Below are 13675 nucleotides of genomic sequence, written 5' to 3'. Positions count from 1 at the left end.
CCATTGATACAGAGATGACTACATTCATCTCAAAGAGGCATAAGTAAGATTTCAGTAGAGGGTTGGCTGTATGATATAATGAAAAAAATGCTATGTCTAGTCGTCTGTGTTAGGGGCATAATATGTCACATGAGTCTAGCATGACTATAAGGGAAGGGAATATGCAGAGTGCTAAGCACTTTACAAATAATAAATCATTTTATCCTCACAACAACTCTATGACAGCTAGGTGCTAGTTTTCTCCCCAGGGCAAGAAAACTGAAGCAGGTGGAAGGTAAATGACTTGCAAGTTAGTAAGATTTCAACTGAGGTTTTCCTGACTCTAGGCACAGCATTTACCCACTATGCCACCTAGCTTTCTTTTTATGACTTTATAAATAACATGGTCTTTGTTCAAACTGGCTTTGGGCTGCAAAAATCTCAATTACCTGATGTCCTTAATCACATTTCATACATTAAGATTTTAGGTCATGCCTTCCTATGGACCTATCGTTTACATATATGAACAATGCATGACTCCTCAGTTTAGTGAAATTATCCTTATATCCAATGATAAGTAATTGTTCCAAATTAATTTCCTCTGACTTCCTGCTCATATTAGTTTTGCTGAAGTTGAAGTTAAGTCAATCAATAAAGGCAAGACAATTAAAACAGTGCAAATCAAAGACTGGGCATAGAAATGGTGGGCTATCTACATTAGTCTCTAATATGACTTCCTATAAATGTACATGCTGAAAAATAGTGTATGTGTGGTTGAGCAGAAGGGGTGAGAGGAGAGCAACATTGAGCCCTAGGAATGGCTATCATGGTTTCTGGAGGCCAATTACTCTCTTTAACATGCCAGAAAATAAAGTAACTTCTTAAACTTTCATCATAGAAAACAGCAACAGCATGTGCTCTTACCCTACTGATAGGTGAGGATACATGGTTGGCACATTTTTATTTCCCCTTTGTTTCTGATCTTTTGTTAACCCTAGAGTGTTTTTTATCCTCCCATGATCTTCTTTCATGAGCAGTTGGGTCTCTTGCCCTTGATGACAATAAGAAACAAGTCCTTAGCTCCCACAAAGGAAAACTTCTATTCATATCCCCAGACTTCACCTTATACCTAGACAATCACACTCAAAAAAATCTTTGAGGTAGAATGAAACTCACACTAATTTAGTCCAATGCATATCAGCCATAGCAACCCAAATTTAAGTTTGGAGAGGAGTCTACAACCATGGTATGTCAAATAAATCTATATGCAAATACAACTGAGTTTTTTTATCTTAAATTTTCTTTTCCTTTAAAAAAATTTGTTTTAATGAGCAGTGCTAAGCCTTCTAACTCTCCCAACCCACCCACCCCCATCAAAAACATAAAATAAACAAAATGCATTACTACCACATATAGTTAATCATAACAAATGTCCACATGGTCCATTCCAAAATACACGTCTCATGTAGCATCCTATGTCCTTCGCCTCTTTGTCAGGAGGTGGTTAGCATGTTTCCTCATTAATCCTCTGGAATCCTTGTTGGTTATTATGCTGATAAGAGTTCAGTATGATACTATTCAGTCATTTATATACCACAATTTGTTCATCCATTCGCCAATGTATGAGTACCCTTTCAGATTCCCATTCTTTGCCACCCCCCAAAAGAGATATTAATGGTTTTGTACATCCTTAGAATTGTTGTTTGTTTTTGCTTAGGACTAATCTAATACACACCCATATACATACACCCACAATCCCATTGTATTTTCTGTATCAGTTTTTATCTGAAGATACAGCCTTCATTTCTTTAGGGAACAATGATAGGTTCATGGTCCTACTGACATATTTCATGTTTACATGCAATTTTTAGAAATATGTTAAATTGTTTATATTTTACGGTTTACATTTGAGAAAATTGAAATCAAAGGCACTTGATAAATAGTTCGTGTCCTATGCCATCTGTGAATATAAATTTTATATTCACATGTATTTGAAGGGGGATTCTTCAGTTTCATAGCATTTGTTCCAACGAATCAGAATCTCATTGCCTATCCCTTTCTTTGCATCGCTAGAGACTGCGAAACTAGATCATCTCTTCCTATCTGCACTATCTTTCTACCTTTTCTCTCTTTGCTCTTTGCAGTAGAGAGTACCAGACTTGTCCTAACTAATCTGAATTGATAAAGAATTTGTTTTTGTTTTGTTTCTTGTTGTATTAAATGTTTCTTTTTTTAGAAATTGGCACCACCGTGCACTTCAAGCAAAAAGGTATGGCATCTTCTTCTGATAACTCTTCTTTGTTTGTATATTAATTATGATCATGCGATGAGTATGCCCTGAAAATGGGAGGTGATTTCATTTCAATGTCCCCACCCCTGATATTAGCATTCCAGTGACAAATTTGCTTCTGTTTTTCTCATGTTGTATATATCTCTTGTTCATGGGAATTCTATGGTTCAGTCAATGAGCTTTGTTAAAATACTCATATGAGGGGTGGCTAGGTGGCCCAGTGAGTAGAGTGCTGGCCCTGGAGTCAGGAGGACCTGAGTTCAGATCCAGCCTCAGACACTTAACACACACACACAAACAAAAACCTAGCTGTGTGACCTTGGGCAAGTTACTTAAACCCAGTTGCCCTCCATAAAGCAAAAAAAAAAAAAAACCTCTTATGAATCTTCACTGAATATTTCCTCCAGGGATATAGATCATAAATCATCTATGCCTGGCTTTTGTTTTCTCCCCTGATTTTAAAAATCTGCAGCACTGAAAAATCTGCTTTTCCCTCATCCCTTCCCCAAACATCTTTTGGTTCATGTCAAACTCTAATAAAGCCATATAATTGGAGACTCTCAAAGTTCAGGACATGTACCCTCACAAGAGAAGGAGAACCATTTTTAGGATATCTTTTGAAGATATTGAAAGAAAATGTATATTGTTAAATATAATAAAGCAGAATTTCTTAAACTGAGTTATGTGAGTCACCTTTCAGGTTAATACCACTGTGGGGGAAATTCATATTCATTCCCAAGGGCAATAGTTCCCATCAGTGACTTGTGGTCTGTGCATCTTTAGACAAAACACACCTGAAAGAATGGATAAAGTATTTATTAAGCATTTCCTATGTGCAAAGCACTGGAAACTGAGTCACTCGCTTTTTCAAATATTGCAGTCCCTCATCATGTCTGTGATAGCTTATTGAGAAAGGCTGGGAAAAGACAGAAAGGACTAGAGCCAGGATCATCTGTGTTGAAAAGATTTGAGCTCCAAAACAGTGGAAAGGGAGGCAACATGATATAAAGTACATTGGAATGGGAATCAAGCCCCCCAGGTTCCAATCTTAGCTCTTCTGGATGAAGTTGGGCAAGTCCCTTTACCTTTTCTTGAGAGCTGGTTTCCTCAATTGTAAAATGGAGGAATTATTAGAATATCTCTAATGTCCTTTGTTGTCTTAATATTTGGTGCTGGAGTCCAGAATTCTGCCCTCTTCTTGCTATGAATCCATTCCCTCACTCTATAAATTGGTATAAGATCTAATCACTTGGGAATTTGGTGAGGTTGGTGTTATATGGCATATGTAATGTGTTAGAGACTTTCAAGATAAACATAGGCTTATTAAATTAAAGAATGACTTGGATACACACACATATATACATATACACACATATGTATGAATTTGTATATATACTTAGATGTATAGCTACATAGGCTATCTATACATCTGTGTGTGCTTGTGTGTGTGTGTGTGACATTTGTCACCTTCAAGTTTACTGAAGCAATAATGTTAAATTTTTTGTGCTTATTTGATGCTTCACTGGACGACAGAAATTTGATGATAACCATTTTGCTGTGAATGTATGTTTAATTTTGTAAGAAATTTACCATACAGCCAGCAGTGGCTACAGGTCAAAAGGAAATTTGATTGAATCCTGTGAAGGAAACTCAAATGGGCCCTTCCAGCTCTGTGCTAACCGTGGAGCCATCAGAATTACCTGAGCAACCTTCCAAGAAAGGTGTATTGGTGGATGACAGGCAGCAGGTGGCGCCAAAGTCATGGTTATCATTTTTACTATGGCTTCCAGGAATATTGCCAATGTAATAGGGTTATTAACAGTGAAACCCAAATTCAAGAATAGGTAAGAGGAAACAAAAAGAAGGGAGAAAAAAACCTCTTGGGGTCTGGGCCGGTTTTCTTGCATTACTCAGCAGTTGTTACCTGGTATACCGTTTAGGGTTTGGTCTGGTTTTGTTTTCATTCATCTAAAGGGAGCAAATCTTTAAAAAGCTGGTCTTGCTCAGCTACCTCTGTTAAGTGGTCTAGTTAAAAGAATCAAACCATGCTTCAGCATGAATCAGTGATCAATAAGAAAATTCAAGAGAAAGAAGAAAAGCCAAGCAGCACCAATGGAGTTATTTAGAGTTATCCCACTTAGAAATTTAGGAAAGAATTAGACAGGGTCACTTAAGTGTGGAAAGCATCCAGAGATCTTCCTCTCTGCCTCTCCAATTGTTTACTATATCTTGACCTTTCTTTGTATTTTTTAACAGTGAGATCTTGAAAAGTAGGAGAGGTCAAACTAACACTAGTTGATCTTTTTTCTTTTCCTTTTTTCTTCCTTTTTGTATCATTGCTAACATAGTTAATAGCAAGAAAGTAAAATCAGAAGTAAAAAAGAATTACTTTTATATATAGGGACAATTGCAAAACAGAACAATAATACTCATAAACCAAAAAGAGGAGAACTTCTCTGATGCTAAAAGGTGTGCATTTAAAAATAAAATTTTTTAGGTCCCTTGTTTTGTTCTCTCTGGGTAGTATACCCTAGTTATGTACTTTGCCCAAAAAAAGTAGGTCCTTACCTAACATTAGTCCTATACCAGGGATGAGGATCCTAAAGCCTCAAGGCCACATGTGGCCCTCTAGGTCCTCAAGACTGGCCCTTTAACCAACTCCAGGCTTCACAGAACCAATCCTGATTTGTCTTATACCATAATGTAGAAGCAAAGGACCTCTGCACATTCAAGGTCCTATACAATGTGTCTTAGACAAATCATTTAAAGAGACTTATTACAATTTCATCATTATAGATACTATCCCACAATTCCCACATTGCCAAGAACTTTGTACTGTCTTTCCTTAGCCACAAATTCCCTTTCATAAGCAACAGTATGATTAATCAAACAGTATGATTAAACAGTTTGACCAAAGAAACTAATAAAAAGATTCATGACTCATCCGTCTAAATTCCTTAGATTATACCATTTCTCACCAGAATGCTGACCCCCAATATAGAACAATAGAATCCCTAATTTGGTGGGGACATCAGAATTCATCTGGTCCAGACCTTATTTCAGTACTTTAAGGACCAGTAATTTTGTCAGCATAAGTAATCTCTCCACTGACATAGTTCACCTCTATTTAGCTTAAAAGGTATTTTTTGAGAGCCTTAGTAATTAAGGCCAAAAATATTATTGACCCTGTGACCCACTTGGTAAAGAATATTTTTGGATTTAGCTAGGCTGGACCTTAAACAACAAGCATATAATTCACCATGGGGCCCAAAATGGAAGATATCTTAGCTTTACCGAGCCAGACAGAAGTTGTGATATTCTGACATATCATTCAGGAACACAGGGTCATTTCCAACACCATTAGAAGGCATCTCACATATGAACAAAAATCCCTTTTTTATGCTATACCCAACAAAGGGTCCATTTGGGGATCTTCAGTGATAAAGAACTCACTATTTGACCAAATAGCCCATTCCATATTTGTACAGTTCAAATTATTAGAATTTTTCCTTTCTATTAAACTGAAGTCTGCCTCTCAACAACTTTAGCCTCTTTTTTTTCCTTGTTCCCCAGGATGTCAAAGTAAGAGGAATCTCTTCTATAATATAAAATAAAATATAGTAAAATGTAACATATATTATAAAATTTTCTGTAACATAAAGGTCATCAGACTTTTCATAAATTTGAAAGAGAAACATCATCCATGTTTTCTCATGTCAAGGCTAAACATTTCCCCATTTTCATAAGACATGCTAGCTTGCCTAATTATCATTCTGGCATTTATTTGGGAATACTTCAGTTTGTCACTGTCCTTCCTAAAATATGGGGTCCAGAAATGAACATAATGTTCCTTTTTTTTCTCTTATCATGTCAAATTTGGACTGAAATTTCGAACTTGCATCCTACAAAACCCCTAATTCTTTTTCACACAAAATAGTAAACCCATGAGAAGTTCTCTTTTCCATCCAATATTTATTCAATTGATTGTTTTGTGCCTAAGTGTAGCACTTTACATCTACCCTCAGAAAATGTTATCATCATTTTCGTGCCTTTAAGGAGTGCCATAGAACCCCCTGTGGATATACTACCTCTTTTTTCCATCAGGGAAATAAGTATCACACCTACTAGGTATGGCATTCATGGTAGATTATACCCAACAAACTAAGCTGACATCTTTTTAGACACAGATATTTCTTATCTAACATATTTCCTCTCCCAGCTTTGGATTATTTTGAAATTTTAAAAAGCAGAAGATCTTTTTTCTTCAAGCTACTGATAAAAACACTGAACAATACAAGGGCAAAGAAAGAGCCCTTGTGTCCTCTATTACAGACCTCCCACTCTGTTGATCAATTTCAGCCCTTTAATACTACTTTGGGCATTTGATTTTTGGAACACTTCCAAATCCACATAATTACACTTTTATCTATAGCCTTGATATAGCCTTATTTATATCTTGCCCTTCTTGCCCACAAGGATATTATGAGAAATTTTGTCAAATTCATTGAAAGAATCCAAGTATAACATTTCTCCATTCATTTTTTTTTTTTTGCTTTTTGGTGGGGAGAAGGGAGAGCAATTGGCATTAAGTGACTTGCCCAAGGTCACACGGCTAGTCAGTGTTAAGTGTCTGAGGTCGGATTTAAACTCAGGTCCTCCTGACTCCAGGGCCAGTGCTCTAGTCACTGAGCCTCCTAGCCACCCCTCTCCATTATTTTTCTGATCTGCCAAACTAATGATCTTGTGAAAAAAAGTGGGGGGGGGTAGGAGACGATAATCTGACATGATCTTTTTGTTGAACTCAGACTGTGCCCTTCATCTTGTCACTATCTACCTTTTTATATTCTCATAAGTCATGCCTTTAGTGATATGTTTTTTTTTTATTTTTCAAATATAAGCAAGTCAACCAACCTCTAATGTGAAGACCATTCCTTATTTCTTAAAAAAGAAAAAAAATCATTAAATTTGTCTATCTCTTGACCCATGGCACTTGTCCAACTCTATATGAAATATCTCTGCACATATTGATAGGTACTTATTACGGACAGCTACATCATCTTATACCACATATTCAATTTAAACCATGGGTTTTAATTCCCCATCAACTATTTCTGTTTTCTTCTTTTCTTTTTTTTTTTTTAAAGCAATTGGGTTTAAGTAAGTTGCCCAAGGTTACACGGCCAGTTCTTTTTTGTGTGGGTGTTAAGTATCTGAGGTTGGAATTGATCCCCGGTCCTCCCAACTCTGGGGCTGGCGCTCTTATTCACTGTGCCACCTAGCTGCCCCTGTTTTCTTCTTTTCAATACAAAGACAATTCTTTGGAAGACAAAAAAGAACTGGGTAATTCTACCTTCTCTGTCATCCAATATTATTTTCTTGTCTTTCTTGAACAGTGGTTCTATCCCTTCTTTGAAAGTTTTGAACCTCCACCATAGATTTTTTTTTTTGCTTTTTGGAGGGCAACTGGGGTTAAGTGACTTGTCCAAGGTCACACAGCCAGTAATTTTGTCAAGTGTCTGAGGCTGGATTTGAACTCAGGTCCTTCTGACTCCAGGGCCAGTGCTCTATTCACTGCCCCACCTAGCCACCCCACCAACATAGATTTTTTAAAAGTTTTGGTTTTTGTCCTAGGTGTTCATCATTAGCTCAAATCATTCTGAGTTTTTTTCTAGCTCTATTCTTATAGTACTGTGTCTTAGTTGCCTCACCTTTCTTTCATCTTTTGTTATATCTTTTTAAATTCTTCATGAAAAATTATATTCCATTTCAAACACATTTTAAACACTTGTCATGACCAGTGACTCATAAAATTGACTTGTTGGTATTGATTAACTATCCTGTGTATTGCTCTAATTCTTTATCTTTTCAAATATCAGAGGTCTAAAGCCTTGGCCCAGGAACTGTGTGTATCCTAGTATCTTTGATTCCTGTTCTTGTTTGCAGAGTATCTATTCAGTTCTTACTTCCCATCAATTAGCAGAAAAAGTTCTAGACCAAGAGCCAGAAGGCTGGGTTCTAGTTTCTAATTCTAGTTTCAACCAGAACTAAAAAAGTAACGTTAGGGCAAATTCTTTCACCCAGAATTGGGGAGTCCCTGAATTTGGGGGCCTACAATTGATCTAAGAGATCATCTAATTCCACCACTTAACTTTACAAAAGAATCATTTCTTAATAATATTATTTAATCTTAAATCAGTGGAAGAACCAGGACTTAAAGCAGTATAGCCTATCCTCCTTTATGCAATGGCTCAGTGCTTATTTCAATATTCTCCATGCCTTTTCTAATGTCTAAACTGAGGAAGGTAGACTTAATGATCACAGCATTTCAAAATTAGAAGAGATCTCGGGGGATATTTAGTCCAACCCATACCTAAATAAAGTTGTAGTGCACATTAAGTCCTTGTTCAAAGATCACTGATAAAGAAGACCACTCTATGTGAGAAGGCATGTAGCCCAAACCATTTTTAGATAACTTGAATTAATAGAAAATGTTTCATTACACTAATGTTAAATTGACCTCCTTTTGACTTCTATCCATTTTTCCTAGTTCTGCCCCATAGGGCCAAGCAAAACAAAAACCTACCCCCTTTTCACATGACAGCCCAGCAAATAATTGAAGATAAGCTATCATGTCTTCTCTGAGTCTTCTCTACTCCAGGTTTAACATGGCCAGTTCCTTCAACTGTTACTATAACACGAAGGTGTGTCTTCTTCATTCTCATTTCCTTTCTCTAGGTGCTGTTCTTTGTAAGTTTGCTCCCAAATTCATCTACATTAGATATCTCTCAATACAGTATATTAATACACTAATTTTATAGTTAAAGCCTCAAACTCCAATTTGAAAAGAAGTTTTTGCAAGTTAGTAAATTATCTTTCACTTTATTTTTGCATTCCTAAGGATAAATTAATATAACAATTTCTGCCTTGATGAGATCTGTTATTCCATGAAAATATTTGCAAAGGATGGTTGTTTGTCCTGAACTATAATGAAGAATCACAAAGTTCACCCCATTTGTGGATAGACCAACTTATATTCATTAAGATGAAAAACAGTCCTTAAACCATTTACCTTTGGAATAGAGTGTAAGCTGAAATACAAATAATGAATGGGCTACTTATTCTTCCCTATTGATGTATTATATATAATTATTAAATCATATTATATGCATATATATTTATTGTATATGTATTATATGTATGCATGTACACATATACACATACATACATATATGGCACATGTAGATGATACCGAAACAGAACTACAGGCTGTGAACTCAATTGATTCCCAATAATATTTCAAGGAGAAAGGAAGCCAATACAAATACACTGCACAGTCTCAAGTTTGTATTAGTAAATAATAATTGTTGTTTAAACATCAGTTACAGAGAACAAGTGCATCCTAAACACATGCTCAATTTTGTATATAGTTTTATATTCTATATTGCCCTTTTGGGTTTGCTAAGTGTTTGTCTAATAATACTCCTGTTTTGTAGGCAGTACCCATTTTATGGATGTGAGAACAGAGGCTCTGAGATGACTTCTTTATAATCACACAGATAGTAATTAAGCATCTGAGTTGAAATTAGAATTTAGGTGTCCTAGCTTTCAGCTATACTACATTGCTTCTCAGATGTCCTGAGAATTTCACAAGTAGTTCAGACTTTTCATCTTCCCTATTCTGCTTAATTTTTTCTGGTGCTTTGTCCTCCACTCCAGGATTGAAGTGCATCAACTCTTTGACCCCTACAAAAAAGATTAAACTAATACAGAGATGGATTTTCCCTACATATTTTCTCCAAGCAATCTAGCAAATGTTTAGTGGGACAAGGAAATGAATAATTTAACTTAAAGGCTCTTTCTACTACTTCCTAACGACCTAGAATTAAAATAAAAATCTAAATTAAAGGCATTGGGGCATAGTAAAAATAACACTTGCTCTAGACTTCTATAGCTCCTGTATTCTGTGTGTGATATTTCTACACACACACACACACACACACACACACACACACACACACACACACACAAATACATATACCTCTCCCAAAAAGAGATTCTAAGACAGTGGCTACTTTTTCCTTGGTATAGGACAATCACTCTTTTAAAAAGATAATAATTTTAATTAAAAAAAACTATTAGTAACATTTTATACTTAGTGTTAAACAACAAAACCAATTAAACATTCACAACTCCTTACAGATTCCTTCCTATTCTCTAAGCATATATTTGCATGTATATAAATATATATAACATATATAATATACATATATATGTATAAAGTTTTGTACAGCTATAGTATGTAAAACACAGTTTTTCTGATTCTACTTTCTTTATTTCAAGTATCTCATATAATTATTTCCATTTCTACGTTTTTCATACTTATCATTTGTAATGATATAAAATTCAATTATATCAATATATCCTAATTTACTTAGTTACTGTTGAGCATTTAAGTTATTTCTAGTTTTTTCCCTTCATTCCTTCAACAGACTATTTGAAAATGAATATTATGAGCAATGTACTATACTAAGTTCTGAGGATACAAAGAGAAAATGAAAAATAATCCATACTCTGAAAGAATTCTATTCTATTAGAACTTGAAATTATAAATAATACTCTTATTTGTATTTTTAAACATGTATCTTTTTATAAGAATCCTCAGGGCATATTCTCAATAATGGGATTATTTTGTCCAAGGACTTAATTATTCTTGTGAAGGCTAATTTGTCTTCACAAGACACATTACATTGTGCAAGTCTATCAACAATGTGTGAGCATATTTCCTTTTTAAAAAATTTACAATGAGTATATCCCATATAGCAACATAGAGTTCTACCTGTGGATTTCATATTTGCCCTGGGGAAAGATCCAGAGTTCTTGCAAGAGCTGGAAGTCTAGAGAACAGTTATTATGACAACTTTTTCCTCTTTAACAGTTTTGTCTGTATATCCCACATTGGCATGTGCCCTCTAATTTCCAGCTCCATTATTTTATATCCAAGGCAAATAGTAAAACTAAATCAGAACTTCCTGTGTGATCTGTAAGGGCCTTTTCCAGCTTTATATGTATGATTTTACTAATTCCTTTGGAAGTAATATGGTATAATGGAAAATGAACCAGATGTAGATCCAAAAGGCCTGGGTTCCAATATTGTCTCTTTTACTTACTACCTATGTAACATTGCATAAATCATTTAACATCTTTGTGTCTCAGTTTCCCCATCTGTTAAGTGAAGAAACCAAAGAGGATGATCTATAATACCCCCTCTAGTTCTAAATCTGATGATCTTATAGCAATAAAATATTGATGTTGTAATGAAGAAAGCCCTGAGGAGAGACAAGAAACCTGATCTTGTCTCTAAACTTTTCATTAATGAGCATAGAGACTATTGGCAAGTAACTTCCTTCAGACTAATTTCCCTGACCTGCAAAAAGGAGGAGTAACAGATGATCTCAAAAATCTATTATTCAATTGAATCCTAGAAATAGGAGATATCTTCAAGATATCTTGTCCAAGCCATTCATTTTACAGATAAAAAATTAGACACAGAGGATTAGTTACACATGTATGACACACTAAAACCTCAGTTTCCTTTCTTCTATTCACTCTATCTTTAAAATTCTTTAGGGTAGCATTCAAGTGAGGTTGATTTAAAAAAATATTCATAAGGACTTAAAATGAATTGTTACCATGGGAAATTTATAATTGGTATAACCAATTTGAGATAATAGAATGTTGACTGTATAGTTGAAGAGTTCATCTGATTTACACAACTGTTTTATTAATATACTGGTATATGTCTCTTTTTGTAATAAATATTTTCCTAAAAACTCTTGTATGAGCAAATGTTGACATAATGCCCAGTATTTTACCATGAAAGTTTACTGTTTTAGCACAAAAGTTTACTATGGAATTTAATTGTTAATCCTTTTCTAAAAGGATGATCGTAGATTTAGCTTTAAGAGGGGGATAGCTGTGTTTTCTCACTTTCTTATTTACCACATGAAATAATGACAAGGAAGCATCCCTTAACATTATTTTATATCCCTTTTCATTTTTAGAGCACTTATATTTGCTGACCTCTCTAGTGTGTACACTCTCATTTACTTCTATCCACATATTGAGTGCCCTTATATTATACCTATAAGCACTCAGATCCTCAGAATTAGCAGTTGCCTTATACATTCTCTCTCAAGTCTCCCATCAATTCAGGGACCTACATATGCAGTAATACCATTTTTTCATTTGAGGACCCATTTTTAAGTACACAAATACCTTGGGTTCCAAAGCAAATCCAAGCCTAAATAAGAAAATCTCTAGATTTAAGCTGACCATGAAACAATCTAAGAGAATAAGGGATTAGAAGAACACCAGAGAAAAGTATTTATGTTTATACCTAATATAATTTCAGTATTTTTCTTCCAGTCTCCCTCTTCCCCCTTTCTAACAATCTGTTTCATGCCCTAACCAACATCTCCAAAATATATAGATATAAAATATAATAATACATCATAAAAGTTTCCCAATAACTCAAGTCAACCTAGTTAATGTAAGAATAGTACACTATAGCATAGTATAGTAAAGTAGAGTAGAGTACAGGATACTATAGTATAATCTGCCTCCTTCCACCTTTTTCAGTATCAGGAAAATATTATGCCCATTGCCAAGCCCTTTGACATCATTACCTTCTCTATACTTCTTCAAAGAGATAGATAGATGATTGGGAGGGGGGTGGGACAGGGGAAGAGATAAAGATATAGGAGAAAGAGAGACAAAAAGAGACACATACACAGGGGTAACAATGGCAAGAACACTGAAAAGGGAACTGAGATCTAGGTTCTTAGCTAAACTCATAACTATATAACAATATTCAAGATATTATGCTTCACTGAATCTCATTTTCCTCATCTGTAAAATGAGACATTTGGCCTAGATTGAGCTATAATTCATCCTCCTCTAACATTCTATATTTCTGTACCTTCCTTTTTACTCTTCTGGTATGCTACCATTTGAATATAAATGTCCCTTTGAAATAATTCTCCCTCCTCATTAACAAATAAATAATTACTATTCTCCCTTGGGAAACAAGGGATTCACTGATTGGTTCCATGTTTTATTGATTGAAATACTGTGATGAATTGGTCCCAAAGGAGCCCCTGTCTGGCTGCTGGCGGACACTCATCACTGTATAGAATTATAATGAGGACTGGCATCTGAAGTCCTGTAGCAAAGCAGGATGGTTAGACAGGGTGATACTATACCATGTGGAACTTGAAATGACCACCAACTTAGGGCACTACCTAGGGTTAGCAGGATTCAGAAGGTACAGCATGAACCTCCGTGGGTTAGGATTTTAAAAATCCAGATTCTCATGAGGGCATTGCAGCTATTCCTTGCCCCTTGATT

The 13675-nt window shown here is 35.2% G+C and overlaps 1 protein-coding gene across 2 annotated transcripts in view; it reads left to right on the top strand.

The window, feature by feature from the left end:
• Positions 1–13675, top strand: part of LSAMP (limbic system associated membrane protein) — an 836652-nt gene that overhangs the window by 813365 nt on the left and 9612 nt on the right. Inside the window, exon 8 of one of the 2 annotated variants that reach the window (XM_069069967.1) lies at positions 2216–2248. The exons of the other annotated variant lie outside the window; for it this stretch is intronic. Coding sequence (XP_068926068.1) covers positions 2216–2248 — 33 coding nt within the window. The remainder of the gene's footprint in view (positions 1–2215; positions 2249–13675) is intronic. 2 annotated transcript variants of the gene reach the window in all.

This window comes from Petaurus breviceps, unplaced genomic scaffold (genome assembly GCF_028583685.1).
Source record: "Petaurus breviceps papuanus isolate PSGF00001 unplaced genomic scaffold, PetGlider_PUasm1.0 90792, whole genome shotgun sequence".
NCBI lineage: Eukaryota > Metazoa > Chordata > Mammalia > Diprotodontia > Petauridae > Petaurus > Petaurus breviceps.
The sequence above is the reverse complement of the archived record's forward strand: the minus strand, read 5'-3'. Positions and strand labels throughout refer to the sequence as shown.